General features: G+C 46.1%; 1 protein-coding gene across 1 annotated transcript in view; it reads right to left on the minus strand.

Moving 5' to 3' along the window:
- Positions 1–26594, minus strand: part of NCOR1 (nuclear receptor corepressor 1) — a 140409-nt gene that overhangs the window by 28058 nt on the left and 85757 nt on the right. The window contains exons 22-36 of the mRNA XM_056865495.1: positions 24451–24649; positions 22813–22986; positions 21378–21538; positions 20445–20565; positions 19095–19196; positions 15749–15849; positions 14714–14885; positions 14171–14311; positions 13922–14005; positions 11859–12115; positions 9660–10014; positions 6932–7156; positions 4221–4427; positions 3976–4125; positions 1810–1977 (exon numbers count right to left, since the gene is read on the minus strand). Coding sequence (XP_056721473.1) covers positions 1810–1977; positions 3976–4125; positions 4221–4427; positions 6932–7156; positions 9660–10014; positions 11859–12115; positions 13922–14005; positions 14171–14311; positions 14714–14885; positions 15749–15849; positions 19095–19196; positions 20445–20565; positions 21378–21538; positions 22813–22986; positions 24451–24649 — 2617 coding nt within the window. The remainder of the gene's footprint in view (positions 1–1809; positions 1978–3975; positions 4126–4220; positions 4428–6931; positions 7157–9659; positions 10015–11858; positions 12116–13921; positions 14006–14170; positions 14312–14713; positions 14886–15748; positions 15850–19094; positions 19197–20444; positions 20566–21377; positions 21539–22812; positions 22987–24450; positions 24650–26594) is intronic.

Here is a 26594-nt window from a genome sequence, read left to right on the forward strand (position 1 = left end):
GGGGGTTGGGGGGCTCCTGTCTTCACTGGGGGGCACAATCTGGCGGGGGACGGCACACAATGGCTGGACCCGGCTGGAAGGAGGCGCAGTGAGTGGGGGCTGGGGGGGAGATCTAGGGCGGGGGGGCTGCAGGAGGTCGCCGCCGGACCCTCTCCTCCCCTCCCGGTCTGGGGTCAGGATCAAGGAGGGCGGCAGGAGAGGAGGGATGGCAGCCAGACCCCCAACCCCTGGCCTGGGGGGGGGGTCTCCCGGAGGGAGTTTGGCGTCGGGCGCAGTTGGCTGCCAAGTTTCGGGGGTTTGGGAAAGTTTTGTTTGACTGCGTGAAGGGCGCGGTGGGGGGGCGGGAGACACGGGGAAGACCTTCACCCTGAGCGAAAGTGTGGGAGAAATGACAGAGGTTGGACGCCCTGGGTTTTATTGACAGCTTTACACGTTGGGGGGGGGGCTTTTGCAAATGCAGGTGTCCCTTTTTAAAATTTACATCCTGCTTGGCTTCCCACCCCCCAAGTTGGGACTCCCAGCAGCTTTAGAACATCGTTCTGTACAGCCGCTGCCAGCCTGAGCAGGCAATACTGACTTCGATGGACCGAGGGTCTGATTCAGTATTAGGCAGCTTCGTGTGGCACCAGGTGTGTGTGTGTGTGTGGGGGGGTGCGTGTTCAGGTGACGATAGCTTTTCTCCTTCTCGTTTGTGCATGGCCGTTAATGCACAGGAGGTTTTGCCTTGGGTTTGCCACTGAGATGCACATTTTCCCCATCCAGATTCTCAAAACTCAACAATAAGCCCCCCTGCAGAGTTTTGAGAATGCAGATGGGGAAAATGTGCATCTGAGCGGCAAATCCAAGGCAAAACCTCCAGCACATGAATGGTTGTTAAAAGGCGTTTTCTCAAAAGAAATCTCAATTGTTGTACTGTTGATATTTGGCTCTGTTGACTAATGAGTTTGCCGACCACTGCCTTAGGGAAATAGTAGGTTAGGGACTTGTGAGGGGGCTGAGGGAAATATCCGAAGAGACAAGCTCACCGTATTTCAGTAGGCTGAAATTATTGGGTTTAAGGAGGAGTTCTTAATGAAATCATTCTCTCTCTCTCTCTCTGACATAAGCACTCTGTCAGTTAAGTAAAGCTGTGTGTGTGTGTGAAACTAACTGTTTTAAAGTGGAGTTCTGCTGTCTTGTGCTGAAAACAACTGTTACGTTCCTTTACTTATCCTCCAAACCACTAAGCATCGAGCCCTTCTAAAGAAGAAACAATAAACTTATCTTTTGTGTTGTGAAAGGAAGGCGTTGGTGTGAATCATTCCAGGAGGAGACGGGGAAGTAGTGGAATTACCTCAGATTCCTATTCTACCTCCCCAGGCTTCCTGTGTAATAGCAGCATGAAATCCAGCACAGTTATTTGTTACATTGCCTTACTTACTACTTGCAACCCATGCTATAACGAAAATCAACTCAGTCACTGCTACTGGAAGGTGTGGCAAGATGGGTGTGGAGCTGAGAAAGCCCATGGCTGTCACAGAGTCTCTTTATTGTGTCTCTGCATGAGCCACAACTCTGGGCTGTTTTTGCTTCTGTTGAAAGGCATGTGCAGACTCACAGAAATAACTCTTACATGTAGAAGCACATGTTGGCATCCAATTTTGATGCATAATAAGTGTGTCTGCGCTATTAGGAGCATGGGAAACTCTTCCCTTCCTCATCTCCAAAAAGGGGAGAGGGGGCAAGGAGCAACATTTGCCCCTCTCTGGCTTACCTTGCTGTGTTTGCTGCATCTGACTCCAGTTCAAAGATCTGGCAACAGGTACTCACCTGGACGAAGGTAAAGCTCGGAGGGAACCGCTGCTATTCTCTCCCTCTCCCGTTCTCTCTCGCGCTCCCTCTCCCGTTCTCTCTCCCGCTCCCGTTCCTTCTCCCTCTCCCGCTCTCGTTCTCTCTCAGCATTTGCAACCACAGATGCTGCCAGATGTGAAGGGTGCCCTGCCAAACAAACAGGAGAAAATGCTTTGAGAAACAGTGGCACACAGAGACTGGTGACAAAAGGCAGATCCTCCATTAAAAATCCATACAGGTTTTATATGCCCGTTTCACCATCACAGCTTCCGCCAAAAGAATTTTGGGAACTTTTGTTTGGCAAAGGTAGCTGGTAGAAATCCCTCACTCTCCTACAGTTCCCTGGGAAGAGGGGGATGTCTACAAAGATACTAAGTCTATAGCAAAGGTATGTTCCACAGTTTGGAGGATGTTACTGTCAGGGACACAGGCAAGAAATCCCAGAATACTCACTGGCCAGCTGCACCCTTAGCCACTCTGGTATCACATGAACACATGAAGATGCCTTATACTGAATCAGACCCTTGGTGCATCAAAGTCAGTATTGTCTATTCAGACCGGCAGCGGCTCTCCAGGGTCTCAGGCAGAGGTCTTTCACATCACCTACTTGCCTAGTCCCTTTAACTGGAGATGCTGGGGTTTGAACCTGGGACCTTCTGCATGCCAAGCAGATGTTCTAACACTGAGCCACAGCCCCTCCCCACTGTGTGTGGCTTTATGAAACATATGGACCACCATTCAATACAGCAAGAACTTTCCAATGGAAGGTAACATGCCGCTGCTTCCTGGAAAGGGTTTCCCTGGTGGCCCAGGAGGCAATGCAATGTTCTCTGGAAACCAGCCAAGTCAGGGGAACAGCTTGGAATCCCAGCCTACCTCCGTATACCAGAACAACCCTGCCGGATAGGGCCAGAGGGCTGTCAGTTGTGAGCCAGTGGGGCATGAAGAAGAAGAGTTGGTTTTTATATGTCGACTTTCTCTACCACTTAAGGAAGAATCAAACCGGCTTACAATCACCTTCCCTTCCCCTCCCCACAACAGACACCCTGTGAGGTAGGTGGGGCTGTAAGAGCTGTGACTAGCCCAAGGTCACCCAGCTGGCTTCACGTGGAGGAGTGGGGAAACCAACCCAGTTCACCGGATTAGCCTCCACCACTCATGTGGAGGAGTGGGAAATCAAACCCAGTTCTCCAGATTAGAGTCCACCGCTCCAAACCACCACACCACTCTGGCTCTACCCTTTAGGCTAATTAGTGGAAGTACAAATGAAATGAGAACATCCGCTATCACAGTAAGGAGTGATGGCTACATGGTTGACTTAGGATTTGCTCTTGGAGAGGGTTCATATAAAATCAGAGGGTGGAATGCTCTTGCAAGTTGTTAATAAGTCGTGCAAAACAAGCTAAATGGTGAAAACTGACAAGGTTCTCACACATACTTAGACAAATGAATTGCAGAAATACAGAAGGATTACTTTGGTGAAACTGACCATCTGCCACTTAGTCGCCGCCCCCACCCCCACCCCCCACTTCCAAAACTGGAAAGCTCACAAGCAGGGCATGAATCAGAGCGCCTTCCCGCTTTGTTTAGCCCCTGGATTGGGTATTTGAGGTCCAGTGGCCTCGGAACAGAGAGGTTTCCACTTCTGCCCATGCATCAAACCATTCCGTGCTACAGTCAGTGATGTGGGTTTTCCGAAAAAAATGTAATTTGGAATTTTTTTAATTGAAAATTTCCAATTAAAATGTAAATAAATGATTGAAACTATGTTACCAAAAGGAAGCAAATACACCATGTGCAAGCGCTGGGGTTTGTCCCTATTTCATATCCCACACTTAGCCCATCTGACATGATTGATATGCACCTCAACCACACTGACAGCTACAGATGAATGGATTATACTTACATATGTGGGGCAAAAAGTTTCCCCCAGAAAAATATTGTGTCCGAAAATTTTCCAGCCCACACTATAGTGAGTGCCACAAGTCAAGTATGTATTGTACCGAGTCAATTACATATTGGGACAAACAGTAAAACCCTTTGATTGTTGTTAGGGTCGAGAAGACTTCTGATGCTCAACCAAGGTCATTTTTGGGGCGGTCCCTGTAGCTCTTACTTGACACATCTGAGTGGGGCAGCCCTTACCTGGGGACATGGAGGGGGGGTTGTAGGGCCGGGTTGGGAATGCAAGCTGAGTTCCAGGGATGTATGTGATTCTCTCCATCGGGGGAGTGCTCGTTCCTCCAGGGTGAGGTACTAAGATAGTGGGAGCCATGCTGTTCAGATCGATTATTCCTGATTGAAAAGTGGGGGAAAAAATGAAGTTGTGGTGTCAGGCACTATTCAGTCTCCATTCCAAAAATGCTTAGGCTAGGCAAAGAAAGACTCACCTCTTGCTCCTGCATAGGGAAGCGCCAGCGTCTGCTCCCGGGGAGAGAGTCCCCGGGCAAGGTCAGGACGCAGGTTGACCGGCATCTGCTGGGAGGTGATGTAATCGCTTAAGATGGTCTGCCGGGTGTTCTCCATCGCATACAGTTGATACTGGCTAGGGTATCCAGGCGTGGGAGAGAGCTGACGCTGAAACATGTAGGCAGTAGCTAGTGGGAGAGAGAGAGAGAATGGCAAAGGTCATTTGTGCAGAGCTGCTTGGAGACTGCAATGCTAAAGGCTCTCTGGGTAACAACGATGCCTGCATTAGGACTGAACCCTCCTTGGTGTTAGTCAGCCAATCAGAGCTCCTAAGGCTGAGCCCAGGCAACCAATCTGTGTGTTTCCCAGCTAATGATCACAGGTGATAGGGAAACTAAGTGACCATAGATGGCAGTGAGCTCCCATCCTTTGAAAGGGGGAAAGCCGGTTTCATCCCTCTTCCCCTGAGACAGAATGTCCCTTTCTTAGAAATATCAGAGGGCTCCATTTGCTTGTTATACAGATGGGCATGAGAAGGCCTCACACAGAATTTCTGGTACTCAGAGGCAAGCAGCGAATGTCAGCACTGGTCAGAGCTCTCTACACCTCTTCACAGCCAGCAGAAGCAAAGTACATTCTGCAAAAGTAGCCTGCAGGTGCCAGTTTACTTAATTTGTTACATGTGTCAAGAAGCTGTGATTTTAATACTATACTTGGGAGTTTGGATTACAAATAAAACCCAGGATTTATTGGTTAATAACTATTCTAAACTTTGGGAAGTAGTTAAAAAAGATATGATATTGTGGTCAAATAAAAATATTACTTTATTGGGTCATATTGCTGTAACACAAATGAACATTTTGCCAAGGATGTTGTTTTTGTTTCAGAACTTACCAATACTCACGCAAACAAAATATTTTGATGTATGGAGGAAAGACCTGTTGAACTTTATTTGGCAAGGGAAAAAACCAAGAATTGCATATAAATATTTGGTAGATGCAAAAGAGAGAGGTGGCTTTGCTCTTCCTAATTTTAAACTTTATGCGGAAGCTTCAGCTATGGTATGGTTAAAAGATTCGATAACGCTGAAAAATGCACGTTTACTGGACTTGAAAGGCTTTGACAATAGATTTGGGCGGCATGGGTATTTGTGGTATGACAAAACTAAAATACATGTGGCTTTCCAACACCATATTATCAGATCATCATTGATAAAAACCTGGTTGAGATATAAACTTCTGTTGGAGACAAAGACACCACTATGGATATCTTCTCAAGAAATGTTAACTTTGCGACCGTTAAGACCATCACAATTAATAATATACCAAGATCTTTTAAAATGGGAAGAGAATAAATGTGCCCTGAAGGATTTTGATGAGGTTAAAGACCACCTAATATGGCTTCAATATTATCAAGTACAATCTGTATACATCCAAGATATGAAAAAGGGATTTCTTAAAGAAAAATCAATTCTGCAACAGACACTTTTGGATAATACTGATCATCTAATTTCTAGGATGTATAAGTTTTTTTTGTTGCTGTATACAGAACAAGAAAGAATCAAGCCAACAATGATTACCTGGGCACAAACAATTGGTCACTCTATTTCCTTGAAAAGTTGGGAAAGACTTTGGTCAAGAGACATGAAAAAGATTCTTTCCCAATCGATAAGGGAAAATATCTACAAAATGATTTACAGATGGTACTTGACACCAAAAAAATTGTCTGCAATGTACAGTACAATGTCACCAAACTGCTGGAAATGTCAGGATAAAGTTGGCGCATTTCATCATGTTTGGTGGCTTTGTGATAAAGCTAAAAACTTTTGGGATATGATATACAATGAGCTAAGGTTAATTCTACAACAAAACATATCTAAAACTTCAGAGATGATGTTGGTTAAGCATTATACCGGACCACATTATAACACAACGGACTTTTTTACTCTATGCCACCACAGCTGCGAGAATGGTATACGCAGCTAAACGGAAAATGTCTGAAATACCGGACAGAACTGATTGGATTCATAAAATGTTTGAACTAGCAGAAATGGCAAAATTGACTGAGTTAATAAATCAAAAAGATAATGATGAATTTGTTAAGGAGTGGGAGGCGTGGATTGTTTATTGCAAAAATAAACTTAATGTGCAAAATGTTAAAGGTTACAACTTAAACTAGGTTAATTTTCTTGTTTCTATTTTTCTTTTTTTAATAACTAGAAGGTTTTACAAAAAAATTTTTTATAAAGAATTAGAAAATAATTGCTAAGAGGATTACGAAGATAAGTTAGAGATAGAAGAAGGAAGAGGGGAAGTCAAACCAGGGGAAGATAATTGTTATATATATATGTTAGTCTTAATTGAGAATTAGAAAAGATTGAAAGGTAATGTTAATTGATTGTATCGAATGTATGAAAAAACAATAAAAAAATTATTAAAAAAAGAAGCTGTGATTTTAAAGAATGTGCTCAAGGAAATTCCTGGGTTCCTCTGAAACTTCTCTGAACAAATTTTCCTTGAAGGATTGTACTCCACTGTCAGCCTTCCCCTCAACGGGCAGAACGCTCCGAACGGAATGCTCCATAGAGTATCTCCAACTCTCACTGCGCCCATGAGAGCTGGCATAAACTTCGGACTGCGCCCATGTGTGGACCAGGCATCAATTCACATGAAGAAGGAAAGGGAGTATGTACCAGGATCCAGAGCCCTGTGGAACTGCATCGCAGGGTCCAGGTGCGAAGGGAGATGGCTCCTGTAGACCTCGGGAGTAGCACCTCTGTGGTGGGGATCGAAGGGGCTGTGACTGACCACAGGATCCACCCCTGGAACTGGGGATTTCGACGACACGCTCTCCCTCTGTGTCGGCGTAAGAGTGGATTTCCTCTCATGGTTTGCAGTCTTCCCGGAAGATAGGCCGGCTGGGAAAGAAACGTGGTCAAGGTCAGGGCCTCGCCTGCAGTACAGGGGGACTATTTCAAAGTGGCTATTTGAGTCCTAAAGAGACAGGGCCCTGACCTGGATGGCCCAGGCTGGCTTGATCTGGTCAGATCTCAGAAGCCAAGCGGGGTTGACCCTGGCAAGTATTTGTACGGGAAGCTTCCAAGATATACCAGTGTCATGATGCGGAGGCAAGCAATGGCAAACCATCTCTGAACGTCTCTTGCCTTGAAAACTCCACCAGGGGCTGCCATAAATCAGACACGACTTGATGGCAAAAAAGAGAAAAGGGAGACCTGACACTGCTGGAAGTGGGGGGGGGGGGAGACCTTTCAGAGTTGCAAACCAGATCCTCCTGGCTTTGAGTAGCTGATGATTTATGACCTTTGCTCGTCCATTCCTTTCTCCCCCAAATAGCCCATGGTCTGATGCAACACCTCCGGAATGACTCAGTGACATAGTGAAACAAGACCCACAATTCCTCCCTCTGCAGCCAACTGGTTGTGCCGGGTTGAAGTTTGTCAGCAACAGCAGAAATTAGCTTACATTAACTTCAAGCCTGAGTTCCTTTTTTTTTTTTTAAATCAACACCCCGAAGCTGGAAATGCTCCCAGCTCCTGCCCCCATGTCTCAAAGTCTCTTCTCCATCCACACCAGCTGCCAATCCTCCTCTTTCTCCTCCAAATTGGCCCCTAAGTGTCCTTTTCTTCCATAAAGAATTTTATGGTTCTCCATGATGGACTTGCCTTTCACAGATAACCAGTTTAATGTAGTAGGGACTGAAGGTTCAACTGGGACTGGGAAGACTGGGTTCAAGTCCCTCTTTCATGGGTCAACAGCAGCATGACTAGTCATGCCTTGGTCTCACAACTAATTATTGAACAGATTGGGCTACGTTCCCATGAATCTGTTCCGCTAAAGGCAAACGCATTACCCTGAGCGAGGAATCTGGGTCAAAGGAAGGGTCTCTGTACCAGGGGAAAGTGCTGCCATTTGCCAAAGGACCCACGAGTTTCAGGCCATAAACAGCCATAAACAGATACACATAAACAGATACACAAGCCAATGACAGAAACATTACCTTGTAAATCAACCAAATTCTTACTCACTTACAGATATAATAATATGCACGAGACTGAACAATTCACCCTGGCTTTTATACTGACCCCAAAAGACAACCTTTGAACAGCCACACAAGGCAACACCTGGAGTCAAAAGTCTGTTCTTGAATGAAATTATGTCTGCAGCACTCAGCAGATGATGCTCATACCCAAATTGGAGGGGAAAGAGAATGCTCCTGATTTTAGCAGGGTTAGCGAAGAATATTCCCCCCTACCTTTGCCACTATATAACATCACGCTGCAGTTAAAAAGGCAGGACCCTGCCATTTGTGCAAATGAACCCTTGGCTTCAAGGAACATCTGACAGCATTTTAACAAGCCAAACAACATGTGGGGGGAATGGACATTTGATTTATCAATGCATTGGAAGCATTCTGACATGACCATGGTCTCCAGTGCAGGCAGAATAAGGCTTCTGGATCAGCCAGGCCAAGTATGAGTATGCAGAGGCCGGCCTCCTACCCTTGCTGGGCCAGCCAACCAGTGCCTCCCTCTATTAGCAGCATGGCAGGCTCCAGCTCCTGCAACTAATCTCAGGGGGACTTACCCCAGGGCTGCATGCGGCTTGGCACTCACAGTTGGCTGGCTCTTTGGCTGGTGAGCCAGCTGTGGCCATTCCAGGGCAGGAAAGGCCTTGCCACTATGGCACGTACCTTGATAACAGCTAGATTACTGCAATGCACTCTACATGGGGCTTCCCTTGAAGACTGTCTAGAAGCTACAGTTGGTACAGAACGTTGACTGGAGTGGGTGGTAGGGACATCCCTCCAATCTTGTTCCATATACACTGGCTCCCAGTTTTCTGCCAGACCCAATTTTAGGTGCTGCTTTTTAACCTTTAAAGCCCTATATGCCTTGTGGCCAGCATATCCAAAGGACCGCTTACTCTCAACATGAATGTACCAGACCACCCCGGTCATCTTCAGAGGCTCTGCTTTGGGTGCCCCCATTATTTGAGGCAACCAGAGAAAGGGCATTCTCAGCTGTGGCGCCAAAACTCTGGAACTCTCACTCCCCAAGAAAATTTATCTGTCTCCCTCTATCATTGTCTTCCAACTGTAGGTGAAGACTTTTATTTGGTGTTCCCTCATTAACTCTTATTAGATCTCCTTCCTATCTGAATGTTGTTTACATGTTTATATTTTTATGTGGTGGTTTATACTATGTTTTATCTAAACATTTTATCTAACCATATATATGTGAATGTTGCATGCTTTTTACTGTCTGAAATATTTTAATGTTTTGTTTTAATGTTCTCCACCTTGGGGGCCTGAAGTGGGTGGTAAGGCGGCACAGAGACATCTTAAACATATAAAACAAGCAAGATCCATAAATTGTTGGATGCAGGAAACCAACAGCGCACCTTCTGGGACTCTGTTCATCATCGGAGAACTCCTGGACATGCTTGAGTAGTTCACAGGGGTCCTCCTCGCATTGGCGTCTTCGTAGATCCCAGGGCTCACCTGCGACTTGGGAGCTTCGTGGAGAGTCGACCGGAGGACCGAGGGCCCAGAGCTGACCACCGAGGTGTGGCGGGAACGGACCTCCCCAGACTTGGCATCCTCATACTTCCCTCGTTCCACGACCTTCACATTGTCGGACACCATCTCCAGCTGCGGCATGCCTCGGGGGAGCTTGCTGGGCCCAGTGATCAAAGACTTAACGTTGTGTTTGATGGTGGACTGGCCTGAGCTGCTTTCGTATTTTATGGGTGTACCCTACGAGTGGGAGAAGCAGCAGCAGCATTGGTTTTTATACTCCACTTTTCTCTACTGTTCAGGAGTCTCAAAGTGGCTTACAATCACCTTCCCTTTCTCTCCCCACAACAGACACCTTGTGAGGTAGGTGAGACTGAGAAAGTTCAAAGAGAACTGTGACTAGCCCAATGTCACCCAGCAGGCTTCATGTGCAGGCATGGGGAATCAGTTCTCCACATTAGAGTCTGCCACTCCTAATCACTGGATAAGAGCTCTCTCTGGATGAAGAGAAAGGGCATCATCAGCACAGGCCGCCTTTGCACCTGGGACAGGAAAGGACCCCGCAGGAACCTCCCCCCTCCTCCACATGGCCCAGGCACATTTTAGCAAGGGAAGGTTGTTTGGACACTTGCTTTATTTAAGCATTTTTACCTCCACTGAAGAAGAAAAAAAACTCTTCCGGAGCAACTTAAACCCAACAATACCAACTGACAGAAACACAGTAGCCAGATGGCAAAGTGGGACCAGCGGGAGAAATCCAAGCCAACAGCCTTTCTGGGCACAACTTTTTAAAAAGCCTGTATCAGTCATTCCTTGCTGATATGCAAGGGCGTGTGAGTGTGCTGGGAGACAGCTGTAAGCATGCTGTGAGAAATCATAAAGCTCCTGGGAGGCCAGAGTATTCATGCATGGAAGTAGGTGCCTTCTGTAACACTGCAGGAGTCACTGCTCAGCCCTCCTGGCTTAATTCAATAGGCCTCTGCTGGGAAAGGGGCAGAGGCACACAAAGAGCAGTGATTCTCCCACATCTCTGGATCAGGTGCGTATGGGCTATTTCATCATCCTCAGGGCAGAATTATACCACCCTCAGAGCCAGATGCCTGTCATGATGCTGCTCTGGACTTGCCTTCCAATCAGAAGGCATTTCCAGATCAGTAACCAGTAGGGGGAAAAACACAGAATGGGCTCTTCCAAGAGAAGGGTAAACCACTCTTGCTGGGGGAAATATACATGTATATTCCCCAGCAGGGGGTCAAATAGCAGCTCTGTTGTTTGGAGAGACCACAGGGGAGGAAGTGTTTGATCTCCCCCCAACCAGCCCCAAGCTGGGGCACAATGGTTAATTACCAATAAAAACCACCCAGGACACACATTCGTGGATCCTCTGGCATCTTATCTAGTCTGGCCTTGACAACTTCTAAAAGTAAGCTTTTCCCAAGGTAAAGATGAAGTGCACCCCCACATTTTTTTTGAAAGGACAAGAAAAAATGCCTGAGGTTATCATACTTTGGTCAAGTTATGAGAAGACAAGAGTTACTGGGAAAGACAATAATGCCAGCAAAAATTGAAGGCAGCAGGAAAGGAGGAAGACTCAACATTAGAACGATTGACTCAAGAAAGGAAGCCACGGCCCTCAGTCTACAAGATCTGAGCAAGGCTGTTAATGACCGGACACTTTGGAGGTTGTTAACTCACAGGGTTGTCATGAATTGGAGGCAACCTGACAGCATGTAACACATTGAAAGGTTGGGATATGCTCCCCCAAATGACTTGGATCAAGGAGTAAATAAAGGAATCTCTACTCCTGAACACTCCCCATATGGGTCCCAAGATCAGAGCATCCCCATCTCAGTTCAGGGGGGTGACTACTCTTCAGTGCAGCTCTGAATACCATCCTCACTGAACTCCTTGCCTGATAAACCCACTCATTCATCACACTTTGCAAGGCGGCAGAGACCTTTCGTCACCCGCTGCTCCTGTTTTCAACCCACCCACCCCCGCTGTCTGACTGCAGAGGTTTCTTCTGAAAAGTTGCTCTCTTGCCAACAGCGAGAAGTTTCAAAATCACTGTGATGGTAACCTACCTGAGAAATGGAACCCTCGATGATAGGCCGAGCACTCTGGACTATCTCCGGAGTCTTGCGGTTTTCCTGGCTTAGAAGGTCCTGCCGTGGGATTTCATGGATAGAGCGCCCCATTTCTTTAATAGTGGTGACCCCATCATACGGCTTTCCCTTGGTAATGGCACCTTCGAAGCTCCGTGTTGGCGGAGACTCCTTCTTAATCATCTTGGGGTACTTGAGGCCTTCTTCGTAGTTCTCAGCTGTAGCTCTTGGAGTACCTATCCAGGAGAAACACAACAGTATAAACCTTCAGTTAAGACTTACTCAGCTCTGGCAAGCTAATTTGGCAGATTAGTGGGTGGGCCTGTACACATACACATTTAGCAGCTCCCACTTTAAACAAGCAATGCAAATGTTACATACTGAAACACAGAGAAATTGACCACAAAATGGTAAAAACTGAATTTTGCTTGTTCAAGTTGCCCTGGCAATACTCTGCATTTGTCAACCAAAATTCCAAGTCACACAACTGAACAGGCAACAAAGGTTTAATAGATCATAAAGAGAAACGTCACTAAGACTGCAAGAAATTCCCAATTCTTTTTTTTTTAATGCACTAACCACATATGAAAATAGGGTCTCAGCAAGGCAGCATTATGAGAATCCTAAATCTTTTTTTTTAATGTGTTTTTGTTCCAGCCTCTCAGTAAAGAGGTTGACTGTTCTATGGGTGTTTTAAGCCCCCCCACCAAACAAGTGGAATTTCAACCTCCTCCCCACCCGCAAACAGGGCTCAGTGGCAGGCAGAGACGCAGAAGGCATGTTCTGAAGCAGCATCACCCAGGGCCAAGGCAAAACAAACTGAATGACTAACACTGGAATCCTCTCCAGACTTATTCTAGCATAAGCTCAATGTGCTTAAACTGGGTAACAACCCTGTATAGGACTGCATATATCATGGGCCAGAGAACCACAGAAATCAACACTATGGTCACTCCAGACTCCACATCCTTATCTCTGTACAATTATATTCTCAGATTTTACATGGAGTGGTGGGGTATCAATATTTTAAACACATAATAAATACCCTTTTGCTATAAATAAAGATGCTTAATTTCATGATTGCCCGGACCTGGATAGCCCAGGCAAGCCTGATCTCGTCAGATCTCAGAAGCAGGGTCAGCCCTGGTTAGTATTTGGATGGGAGATCTCCAAGGAACACCAGGGATGTGACATGGAGGCAGACTATGTCAAACCACCTCCAAAGGTCTCTTGCCTTGAAAACCCTACAGTGTCAAACTTATTTGTTACAAGCGTTGGATATGGCATAAATGTCCACCTGGTGGGGCCAGGCCATGCCTCACCAGCCGAGGACTGGAGGGGGTGGCAGCCTCGGCTGGCTAGTGGACCAGATAAGAGCACTCAAGGGGACAGATCCTGCCCGTGGGCCTTATGTTTGAAACCCCTGCCCTACTGGGTCACCATAAGTCAGCTGTGACTTGACGGCACAAAAAAGGCAAGATGGACCCTATTAATCCATTCTGTTAAAGGCAAAGTTTTCCTCTGGGGCAAGGTGGAACACGCCTCTTTCATCAGCAATAGACCGCCTTGCAGAAGAAGAGAGTTCCACAATAGCAGAGCCAATTCATAGGATCTAAGACAATGCAAAAAAACAAAATCCATCGGGTACTTTAGATATATGTTAGTGCACTTTTTCCCTACCCCTTCCAAAATCAGATGGAAAAAAAGAAAGACCTTTCCTGGGAGAATGGGGGGAGGGGAGATAAGGTGAGAAAAGCAGACCTATCTGAAAATTCAAGAGCAAAAATCTGCACTCACTAGTGCCACATGGGAGTGTATTTTTGAAAATGCGTACAAGAAAAATAATCCAGAAATCTATGATCCTGGGGGCTATAGGGATTTTCTTTTTTAAAAAATGTTTTGTTTGCACTTGTTGAAATGACATATTAAATACATATTTTATGAACTCAACTAGTGTGGTTGCTCACATGGGACATACAGAGCTGAGCATGCAATTAGTAGTAAACACCTGTAATGGGGGAAAAAAATACCCTTCTCTCTACCTTGCATTATGGAGCCAGATAGCACAGTCCTCTCTTTCAGTTCCGAGTGAGGGCTTCCCCGGGGAAGAGCACGGCAGATTAATCCTAAAAAGATTTTAGGAGTTAGAAAATGACACGAAGGACTCCCCAGATGGTAGTAAGCCACATTGGTCCATGGCAATATCCCAAATACAAGAACAGTCCAGTTCAGATTCCTTCCTGATCCCCAATACAGTGGCGTGCTCAGAGATACAAGGCAGCCGTTTTTACCTTCTAGAGGTGCAGAGACAGGAGATTCTCTCATTGACATCCCTTGCTTGATATTTCCTTCCATGGAATCGTAAGACCTCTTCAGGCCCATTTCGTGAGCAGTTCTTGGACTACGGGTTCCCTCTCGGACGTTCTTGATGGCTGTTGAATTACACAAACGTGTTGCTTAAAAACATAACAAGGACACCAAAGTTCCCCCAGGAAATCCTGCTGGGCAGAAGCGATCACAGCCAGCAGGTCAGTTGTGGTCTCACATGAACACATGAAGCTGCTTTATACTGAATCAGACCGTCAGTCCATCAAAGTCAGTATTGTCTACTCAGACTGGCAGTGTCTCTCCAGGATCTCAGGCAGAGGTCTTTCACATCACCTACTTGCCTAGTCCATTTAATTGGAGATGCCGGGGATTGAACCTGGGACCCTCTGCATGCCAAGCAGATGCTCTACCACTGAGCTACAGCCCTTCCCCACATGCTCAAGCTTGCCTGTTGTCAACCCATATTTCTGTGCCAGAAACCTGCAATGCCCAAGTGCTATACTCACCGTCGTAGGTTATGATATGCCCGCTCTTGCCTTCATAAATGACGTGGCCTTTGGCTGCCGCTGCCTCCTCCCTGCACTTCTCCGGGCTGCTGTCCTCTGTGGCAAGCCTAGTAATGGTTCCTTTTAGCAACACATCGGCTGCAATCCCAGACTGGGACAGAGCTGGCGTCCCCTGCAATGAAAAACACAGCTTAGAAGTTCCGAGCAACAGATGGAAGAGGGACACTAAACGGAACCTCTAAGCCCAGAGACAGTCTACCTCTGAATAACAGATGTTAGGGACAAGACAGAAGAGAGAACCTCCCCTCCTGCTTGTGTACCTCCTGGAAATATCTGGCTGGCTAATTGTGGGGATTAGATGAACCACTGGAATAAACCACCACGGATCTGAGAAAGTACATTACTATCTTGGGGGGCATCGTTACAGAAGATTTTAAAAGAGGGGATATAGCTTTGGAGGTGGAAAGGGAGAGGTATTTTAGGTATTTGGCGTGACCAAGATAGAGGAAGTGAGCTGGGGATAGGAGTGAATGTCGATACTCTTGCGTACAGAGAAAAAATAAAAGCTGTGTGATCACATGATGGGCTTTTGCTGGGCTGTTCCATTTCAGAATGGAGGTAGGGGGACTGCGCATCTGAACACTCCCCCAATACAAAGAATTCCTGGCATGCGGGAAACTAGCAAGGCCGAAGAAAAGGATATGCCAGATTCTTTTTCTCTGACAAGCTCGGTTTTTATACGCAAGACGTTCTATTGGGAACCACTAAAAGTAAAGTAGAGGAGATCCTGTGTCAGGTTCAAACACATTATTTAACATTATTGTTCATTTAGTTCCAAGATTTATCTCCTGCCTTGCTGCCCAATCAGGGCCCTATGGAGCTGAAGCAGAAAAAGATATGGAGCTGGCGACAAGAGGCAACCACTGCAGGGACAGGAGAGACAGCCTCATCTTTCTGTGGCTATATAGAAAAGGAGAACCTTTGGGAAGGTTGTGCTCTCTTGGGGTACCAGCGTCTCATCACAGGATGCAATACCTGAGTGATGGAGCCTCGCAGGGAAGGCATCGTTTCTACGGAAACTTTGCTGGATGGAGTCCCGCGTGTTATGCTGCCATCTTGGATGGTGGTTGTCGTACCTGATCGAAGGTACAAATGGACCACAAGTCATACAAATGCAGTGACACCCTCCCCTCCCCAGTATGCCAACTTGCAAATAAACTGGACCCTCATGCAAATCCTTCTGGTTATGAGATAAAGTTATCATCCCCAGTAGCCATTGATCCATTTACTCCCCACCCATTCCCTTAACAACAACTACTACATTTTCAAGATGAGGATGCCTATCTTATCAAGCAGCTCAGGCACAGTACATGGTTCTCCCTCTTCTCTCCATCATCCTCACAACAACCCTGTGAGGCAGGTTAGATTGAGAGCACACAATTGGCCTGAGGTCACCCAATAAGCTTCATGGCAGAGAAGGAATCTAAACCCAGGTCTCCCAGCCCAATACTCAAGCCATTACACCATAATGACTTTCTGTGTGTGTGTGTGTGTGTGTGTGTGTGTGTGTGTGTGTGTGTGTAGAATGCATACATATATAACACTGACAATACCAATGGTAGCAGGGAGCAGGGGTCCAATGTTCCCCATGAACAGCTCTGCACCCCCCTGAACAGATTTCTGGACTTGCATCACTCAGACATATATGCCTCTCCTTTCCCTGCCATGCCACACAGAAATTTGTTTTTGAAACAGAGAAGACATTTAAAAGCAGTCTGCGATGTGTCACTGGGGAGTGGGTAGGAAGAAAACGTCTGCTGTACAAAAGGAGGGGGGAAAAGAGGGAACAAAAAACAAAAGAGGGAATGGACAGATAAAATGAAAGACCTGTTCAAATTGACTAAACTAACAGCTTTTCCAGATGTCAAAAACGTAGGACTGGATGAACTGTGACTCAGTGTATAGACCACAATAATATTGATGTGTAAAAATATTCTCAAGTGAAAAGACTGTCACTGGCAGCTAAGATCAAGTTAATTCATGCCATCGTATTCCCTATTACTACGTATGGATGTGGAAGTTGGACAATGAAGAAAGTGGACAGGAAGAAAGTAGATTCCTTTGAAATGTGGTGTTGGGAGGAGAGTTTTACGGATATCATGGACCGCCAAAAAGACAAATCAGTGGTTTCTAGATCAAATCAAGCCTGAACTGTCCCTCAAAGCTAAAATGACTAAACTGAGGCTATTGTACTTTGGTCACATTATGAGAAGACAAGACGCACTGGAAAGGACAACAATGCTAGGAAAAGGCAGTAGGAAAAGAGGAAGACCCAACATGAGACCGATTGACTCTATAAAGGAAGCCGCGGCTCTCAGTTTGCAAAACCTGACCAAGGCTGTTAACGATAGGATGTTTTGGAGGACAATAATTCATAGGGTCACCATGAGTCAGAAGCAACTTGATGACACTTAACACACACACAATATTAGCATTTGGTAGTAGTTGTTTATGATCAACGGTTGTATAAAGTATCATTATGTTTACTGTTCTTTGTATAGATTGTAACATTTTTAAATAAAAACTAAATGTTGCTCTTTGCATGCCAGAGCCTCTGGCTCTGCTTTAGTAGTCCTCCAGAATTACCTTTTAATCCCCAAATGGTAATGCAGTATGTTTTTATTAGGAACAAACTATCACAAAATAGCAAGCAAGTTCTCGAGATTCCCAGATGTTCATTACACAACCCAAAAGGGTGAGAAGATATTTGAGGACATGGTGGAGAAGCCCTTGGTCTGCAGAGTCGTAAAAGGAATGCAGGATGTGATGCAGACTTAATGTGATTAACAGGGTGCTCCACTGGCTGTTGGGACATAGCGGCAGACTCCCCGTTGAGAACCTGAAAGCCGGTCATTAACCAGGCATCTCCCAAGCACCAAAAGGAACAAACAGATCCTGTAAGGCTGAGAGCTGCAGAAAAAATGTAGTAGTCTTGATGTTAAGAATGCTGTAACAAATCGCAAGAATAAACCCAAGAATGGGGAAGCCAAACCCCATTTTCTGCCTCAGTTCAGGTCCTGGAGTTACAAAAAGAAAATAGACTGAGACCAAACCCTGTCATACATCTCAACTAGGCTTGCCGGCTGCATGCCTATGGAAAATGACCTCCCACTCCCACCCATACCCATCGGCTGTGCTCAATCTATGATGCATACCTATCCTCTCCAGGAACAGAGGAGCATGCCTATTATCTTAGGTGCTTTGGAACACAGGCAGGACAATGCTGCTGCAGTTGTCTTGTTTGTGGGCTTCCTAGAGGCACCTGCTTGGCCACTGTGTGAACAAACTGTTGGGCTTGATGGACCCTGATCTGATCCAGCATGGCCTTTTTATGTTCTTATAGGGAGAAAAATGCAGGGGAGGAGTCAAATACTTTGACATCACTCCTGCCACAGCATCCACAATGATCTAGGAATGTCTCCAATCGCTATGATCTTTACCACAGAAATAGGGAGAATTCCTAGAATTCTGCAGACTCTGTAAGGTCACTCCCACATGTCCAGTTCCAGTTCCAGTGCAAAAAGAGTGTCTGTATGCCAATGAGCATTTAGGCGTAACTTGATTATAACTTTCGGCATATCTTCAAAGAGGCCGTTAAATAATAAACTACAGATAGAGTAACAGCCTTATCTTTATCAGACAGCAGATAGATTAAGTGGTAGTGAGAACATACAGGAAAGTGTGAAATGAATGGAGTTATGAAAGAAGATCTTACAGAAGAATATAAATCACAACTGAATAAAAAAATTGGTGTTTCTTTCTTTGCCTTTCCACATGGGTAGACACTCTGTTCAATTGGGGTATTTAAAACTCTGCCAGATAATTCACTGAGGGGTAAGGCCAAGAAGAAAAGTCTTTGAAAGGTTGGAATGGTTAAGAATTCAAGATAATCTGGGAGCAAGGTTTCTGTGACATTCCCGTTCCCCAGACTCTGCCCTGAAAAGCTCCTGGGGGTTGCAGGTGCAGGGCCTAATCTCAACCTGGTCTCATTCTCTAGAGACGTCTTGCACTCCCCATTGGATGGGTCAGCCATTTGGGTAAGCAGAGAAAAGCTTCACAGAGCTGCCCAGCTCATCTTTCCAAGCGCACAGACAAAAATGTGGTAGGTGTCAACACCCCCCCTCATGACGCAGATGGTATTTCAGTTGAGAAGACTTTTAGCAGTCTGAGAGTTCAAAAACATACACTCAGCATCTCCCACTACCCTGAGGAGATGCCATTCCAGCCTCCTACAGCAAAGAGAAAGCCATTTCTTACTTTCAGTACCCATCAGCCTCCTTACAAAACTGTTTACTGAACGAATTGATTTTGGGTTACTGACCTCGAACCACACCTTCATGCTGGGCTCTGACCAACAGGCCCTCGGGCTGAGAGTTCTGGCTCCTGGGAGAGAATTCTTCTTGCTTGATGTACGGCATGGAAGCTTTAAAGGAGAAAAGAAAACAAATTGTGAGGGAGAACCCTATCACAGTGACTCACAGATACCATCTATGCCAGGGGTGCCAAACATAAGGCCTCGACCCCTTGAGAGCTCTTACCCGACCTGTGAGCCAGTCCAAGGCAGCCACCACCACCCATTCTTGATCTGGGCTGGCGAGGCATGGCCCGGCCCAATCTGATCAAGTGACATTTATGTTTGACACCCCTGGTCTATGCCTTGCATGGATGCCAACAACTGAAGTCTGCACACTGGCAGACGCATGGAGCTTATTTTTAAAACAGGAAAAAAAGTGCTGGAGCTCAGGCTTTAGGGGCTGAAAACAGGCTGGAATCTAACTTGGGCCCTCAAAAGTGTGCAAAACCCCAAATGTGGTCCTCAGGTCAAAAATAATAATAAAGCTTAAGGTACACACAGCTGCATTCATGCAAACCCCTCCCCTTTACCTCTCCCTTACCTATGAGTGCCAACCTCTAGATAGGGCATGGAGATCTCCCAGAATCACAACTTAACTCCACACCTCAGCAATCAGTTCCTCTGCAGAAAATGGTTGCTTTGGAGGGTGGACTCTGTGGCCTATACCCTGCTGAAGTCCCTCCCCTCCCCAGGTTTCTCCTCCAGGAATTTCCCAACCTGGAGTTGGCAACCCTATCCACCCCCAGTTGTCTGTTTTTCAGTACCTACCAAGAGTGTTTTTTTGTTTTCAAAGTTAAGAAAGGGGGAGAATCTGAGAGAACTAAATTTGAAAAACTGTTGACCAAATATGCTTTGCTGGCATTAGAATGTAGCCCTGTTGAAAACTTTATTTAAAAGATAGCAGGGAGATCTTGGTCAATTAGTTTATCAAAACCCGTGGAAAGTTTTTTTTACTCCTTCAGGTTCTCTGTTAGCTTATTCTTCACGGAAAATATTACTAAGATGATGCATCATTGTCATGTTCCCCCATGGAGATTTATCTAGAAATCTATACTCTGCTTCTGCATTCAATGGGGACACAAAGCGTCTTACAAAACTGTTCTCCCTGCCACCACTTTATCATCACAACAACCCTGTGAGGTAGGTTAGGCTGTGAGAGAGTGACTGGCCCAAGGTCACCCCGAGGCAGAGTGGGGATTTGAAGGGTCTCCGAGATCCTAGTCTGCCTTTCTAACCATCGCTGCCAGAACATGGAGCCAAAAGAGGTGTGAAGATGGGAGCTTGGCTGTCTGCACATGTTGTTCTCCATGCTCTTACCTGATTTGGCAGACTCCTGTTGCCGCGGCAGGCCTAGCGATATGGAACCCACAGAAGGCTTTGGTGGGTCTTGGCTGTAAGGTGACTGACTGTGGGACGTTAAGTAAGTTCCGGGTGTCCCCTAGAAGAAAAAGAACGCGTCATATTAGTGCCACAGCTGAGTTTTATTATCACATGAAATTAGGTTACGGCACTAGTGTCACAGACTCAGCATTCCAGTGTCCCCCACCCCGAATCTACTGTGCACCTTTATATCAGCAAGCCCCTGCTGGGCTATCAAGCCTTGGCTGACAGGAACTCAGCAGACTGTGCTTGAAGAGGCAGCCCTATCAACTCATCCAACGCGGAGAGCTACAGGAGCCAGGTGTCAGCTCTGAGGGACTCTTGCCAAGGCCTTCTCAGCTGCCGCCCCAGGCTATGGGGAACTCCCTTCCCCTGGAGGAGAGATCACTGTCATCTCCTCAAACTGGTCACACCATCCTAGAGATGGCCCTATTTCAGAAGGCCATTTGATAATTCAATTTGGTGGCTGATCAATTGCTTTCTTGTGCTGATTTGGTACAGATTTATGGACTGGATCCAGCCATTTCATTTTGTCAGCACCCTGCACAATCCGCTTGGGCAAAGCACCTTCCACTGGCGCAAAACGCCTTGTGTCAAAGGAAGGGCACCCTGCACAAGACCACCGCGATGCAACAAAATCCTGCCCTATGATATTCTATTTTATTGTTTGGATTCAGCAGTTTGGGGAGCATCAAGGAATCAGAGAAGCAGCACACAAACTTACTAAACATACAGCACAGACAGAAGAGACTGGGAGATCCACAAAACACTTTGCTTATGCTTCGCACATCGTCTCCCAGCCTTTTAGTCTGAAATACAAAATGTTGTAAAGCTGCCTGTTAAGACACGGTGCTACCATATCTCCCTTACTTGTGAGATGGAACCTCCCATAATGAAAGATGGTTTCTCTGATGGCATCACCGTTTTGGAAGATGGAATCAGTGGGGGCGGCGGTCTGGTGGGCCGTGTTGTTGGGGGTCGGACACCTTCAGGTAAGCTGGTTATTACTTGATGAGGAGCTGGTTGGAGAACTGGGGCGAGGGGAAGGAAATAAGATTTTTTAGTCGGCATACAGAATATTTATAGACTCTGATTTTTAAAATACGGCAAATATTTAAAAGTTGCAAATTACAAGCAGCAGTGATAATGAAAACTCATGTTCACGCAGCAAAGAGAATTTCAGCAGACATCAGCATCAAAATATGAACAGAAGAAGAGTGAGTTTTTATAACCCACTTTTCCTCTACCTTTAAGGAGTCTCAAAGCACAATTGCCCTCCCTTCCAAACAACAGCACCTGGGAGGTAGGTGAGACTCAGAGAGCTCTAAAAGAACTGTGACTAGCCCAAGGTCACCCAACAGGCTTCATGTGGAGGAGCAGGGAATCAAACCCAGTTCTCCAGATTAGAGTCTGCTGCTCTTACCCACTATACCACGCTGGCTCACCACAGGATTCTGCTAATTCTGCACACACAGGTTTTTCCACTAAACTGGAATCCTCTCACTTTTATGGAAACTTGGGAGAGCCCCTGCTAACGCTTTCAAGTTTCTATCCCTCGTGGGCAAAAGAAAATCCCATGAACTCACCACTTTAGAAAAGCCTTTATACAACCTGCCTGAAATCAACTGGAAGAGGAATTATACCAAAACATATTCAAATATACTTGCAGCTGCATCCTAGGAACATTTACTTAAAAGTAAGTCTCAACCAATTTACTGAGACTTACTTCCCAGCAAACGTGCCTAGCATTGTAGCTTTAATTTCACCCAGAAGTGTACGCTTCGCAAGTTCCAATTTGGGAATATAATGTTTTGCCACACCACATGCGTTAACTAAAGCTTAAGAAAACAAATCTCTAAACTGAGCCGTTCAACGCATTTGTATATGTGGTGGTTCAGTAGAATATTTCCCCCATTGTGTTCTGGCCTGTCCTTTATATACTGAGCCCTGGAACACGTTTCTGGCAAACATTCTTTCAGTGTCACAATTATCATCTGATGCTGACAGATTAATCTATCTGTTATCAGATATGGACCCTTATATCTCCTGAACAATGGCACTGTTTGGCCTGGCAGCCAAGAAAATCAGGGCGAAGCAAATCACGAAAGGTGGTAAAGCTGGATAGAGCCAAATGGGCGTGTTTTAATTTCTGTATTCTTTTAATGATTCTGGTTTTGTATATTTTAACTTGTGGTTATATTGTTTTTGATTGTAACGGCCTATGGCCTTATACAATAAACTTGATCTGATCTGACCTAAACTGAGCAGAAAGTGAAGCAACTATATTCTATGGGAAGCAAAATACCTGGTGGAACACTGTAGCGAGCTGCATTCATGTCTGGCTGCGGAGAGGCCTTGCTGACCTCCCTTGGAGACAGGCGGTAGGGTGAGGCAGATCTTACCACCGCATTCTGCATCTGTGCTTCTTGTTCCATGGCACGCTTCACTTCAGCGTAAGGCATGTAGGCAACTGGTTTCCCTGTGGAAGCAGAAGGTGCTAGAATGAGAGGCAGCCATAGATATAGTACATAAACAAAGAGAATGTACCAAAATTGTTCTTGCTTACGCTAAAAAAAAAAAAAAAAATCAAGTTACCTGCAACTTGGGGGTTGTCTCTTGAAGCCAAGAGGCAAATCTTTCCGCTGGCACTCCAAACTTTCCCCACACTGTTTCGCAAAAAGCCGTCAATGACTGAGTCAAAGGAGGGGCAGTGTGGCATCTGGGGTGACCCCAAGGCCCTTCTGCCCACGCTCAAACTCCACTCCCATTTTGCCTCTCAGCTGTCACTGACACCAGACCCATGTCATGGTGGGGGACAGTATGCATCATTCTGTGTACATGTGCTTACAAAGCATTTTCATAAGGAAGCAAAGAAGGTCATGAGAAAGAAGGTTTCAGGTGTCCCCACAACTGATCCGGAAGATTCGTACAACTTGCTCTCCTCTGCCTAAATTCCTTCCTGTTTTCCTTTCTTTCTTTTACAGAGTTGCAAGGACCTCAGCCTGCTTCTCTGACCATCCCCCTCCAATAAGACCAGTAGCGCTACTGGGGACAAGCATGCATGCGGGAAGAGGCAATCACCCCCCCATTTTATAAACATTCAGAGATTTGGCCCAGCTGTTTTCACTGTACTCCTTGTCTCCCCTCTCCCCTTGAATTGGCTCTCCTTCCCGTCGTAGTTTGCACCTTAGGCAGATGATGACAGGGAGGGCATCTTGGCCATCTTCTGGTCACTAGGGGTGTGGGAGGGAGAGGTAGTTGTGAATTTCCTGCATTGTGCAGGGGGTTGAACTTGATGACTCTGGTGGTCCCTTCCAACTCTAATATTCTATGATTCTAAACAATTTTTTTAAACCACTGAACAAATTCAAAATTGTCCTGGAATTTTCCTTTTACTAATTTGTCCACATGGATTATTTTGTCAACGCTTAAAACCTGCTTGTAGGACCTTGAAGTTTTGAATGTATTCATGTTCCAACTTTGCCTGGAATTTCACTTTCTTCAGTGCTACAGAACCAGAGAAGAGCATATCCATGAACTGACAATAAGCAGCACCCGAACAGAGCTGTTCTATCTTTGTCAGATTCAACAACTCATTGATCCAGGCGAGCATGTTATGTGCCTCTAGGAACACGTTCAGGCCTTATCGCACCTTTTCTGGGGAGGAGATCCTTTTCTTCTTTTGATTACACTTACAACGTGAAATCTAGCTGGTAAGCAGCAACTCCCGCTTTCCCTGTCTCTATCTTGGTTTTGCAACTGACTCAAGCCACCCACCTGACAACTGGATATAGCGATTCTTCATCCTACCAAAGCAGGGAGTTACTGACAGGTTCTGCACTATGACAATTGTTGTTTTACATGCCTCTTACCACCTCAGTAAGCTGCAGGAAACAAGCACCCCAAGATATTCTCGGACACTAATGGAGTACGGTTCACCTACCATCCCACTCAAGGTTTGGACTTTTGGACGTGCCACAGGGACTGGCAGACCTACGGCAGTCCACCTCCATTTGGTCTTGCCTCTGGCGCTGCTGATCCTCCAGCATGGTGGACTTGTGCATGGCTTTAATGTGCTGCTGCAAGAGAGTGTAGCCGCTCATCGGGATCCCCTGCGGTAGCCCTTGCAACGTAGAAGACACCTGCAGGAGAGGAACACCACAAGACTGAAGGACAGCCACGCCACTACGAATTCAATCCTCACTGTCACCATTTAATGGCAAGCATGGTCATTTAATACACTCATAAGAATATAAGAACACAAGAAATGCCATGCTGGATCAGACCAAGGTCCATCAAGTCCAGCAGTCTGTTCACACAGTGGCCAACCAGGTGCCTCTACCACTGGTGGTGTCTTTTAGTGGTTAAGAGCGGTGGTTTGGAGCAGGGCAGTCTGATTTGGAGAACTGGATTTGTTTCCCCACTCCTCCACATGAAGCCAGCTGGGTGACCTTGGGCTAGTCACAGCTCTCTTGGAGCTCTCTCAGCCCCCTCACAGGATGCCTGTCGTGGAGAGGGGAAGGGAAGGGAAGGTGATTGTAAGCTGGTTTGATTCTGCCTTAACTGGTAGAGAAAGTCAGCATATAAAAACCAACTCTTCTTCTTTTCCTCCTTCTCTAGGAAGCCCACAAGCAAGACGACTGCAGCAGCATCCTGCCTAATTTTCACAGCACCTAATATAGTAGGCATGCTCCTCTGATCCTGGAGAGAATAGGTATGCATCGTGACTAGTAGGCACTTTTACTAGTAGCCATGAATACCTCCCCTCATCCATGAACATGTCCACTCCCCTCTTAAAGCCTTCCAAGCTGGCAGCCATCCCCACATCCTGGGGGAGGGAGTTCCACAATTTAACTATGCGTTGTGTGAAGAAATACTTCCTTTTATCGGTTTTGAATCTCTCATCCTCCAGCTTCAACAGATGACTCCCCGTTCTAGTACTATGCAAGAGGGAGAAAAGCTCCCTGTCCAATCTCTCCATACCCTTTAGATCTTGCGCCTAGTTCTCAGTAAGGCAATAAACCCATATCTGGGCTGCTGCACCGGCCGCAGGAGGGGTAAAGATTCTAGCCAAGCCTTTTTCTTGCTGTGCTATTTTCTCCTATGCGCAGGAAAATTTTGTCCAGGGGAGCGTTTAATCGTGGCAGCCGCTGTCCGTAGCACAGTCCAGACACAGCTCTACCAATTTGGTGAGAACCTTTAAGTCTGAGTACAAGCTGTTTGTTTTTTTCCTTTTCTTTTTTAACAGAACTGCAAGGACAAAAAAGCCAGCGAGCCCACCAGCCAGATCCCATTCTGGCTGATCCACTCTGCAGCCTATACAGAGAATGCAGAAGAGGATTCTCTGAGGTCATTGCTCCCAAGGGCTACAAAACAGGGTCCCTAAAAATGGGCATCCAGCCTTCTCCCTCTAAGCTCTGAGTGGCCTTCTTGGCAAACCCCACTTCCGCTTCTAGATGTCTGCACCGCCAACCTCCCTTGACGGTCTCCTGGAGTCCAACTCCAGCATAAGCAAATAAGAACTATTTCAGCTTTATCCATCCTTTCTCAGAGGAGCCCAAAGCACCAACATAACTATCCTGTGAGATAAATTCAGACAAAGGGAGTGACTTTGCTCAAAGGGAACTAGCTGCTTTTACAGCTGAGTAGAGGTTTGAACTTGGGGTTCCCACCTCCAAACCCAGTGCTTTAGGCTAAGAAGAAAAGTTGGTTTTTATATGGCAACTTTCTCTACCACTTAAGGAAGAATCAAACCGGCTTACAATTGCCTTCTCCTCCCCACAACAGACACCTTGTGAGGTAGGTGGGGCTGAGAGAGCTCTAAGGGAACTGTGACTAGCCCAAGGTCACCCAGCTGGCTTCATGTGTAGGAGTGGGGAAACCAACCCGGTTCTCCAGATCAGAGTCCGCTGCTCCAAACCACCACTCTTAACCACTACACCTTGCTGGGGGTTAGTCCCAGGGGTCCCTTGAGCCAAAAAGTGCTGCCACGTTACGTCTTAATTGCCAACACACACACACACACAAAAAAAGAATACGGATGGACAACTTCTCAAGCAATGAGTTTTGCAGCAGGGGGTCTTGCCC

Source organism: Euleptes europaea, chromosome 19 (assembly GCF_029931775.1).
Source record: "Euleptes europaea isolate rEulEur1 chromosome 19, rEulEur1.hap1, whole genome shotgun sequence".
In the NCBI taxonomy this organism is placed as follows: Eukaryota; Metazoa; Chordata; class Lepidosauria; order Squamata; family Sphaerodactylidae; genus Euleptes; species Euleptes europaea.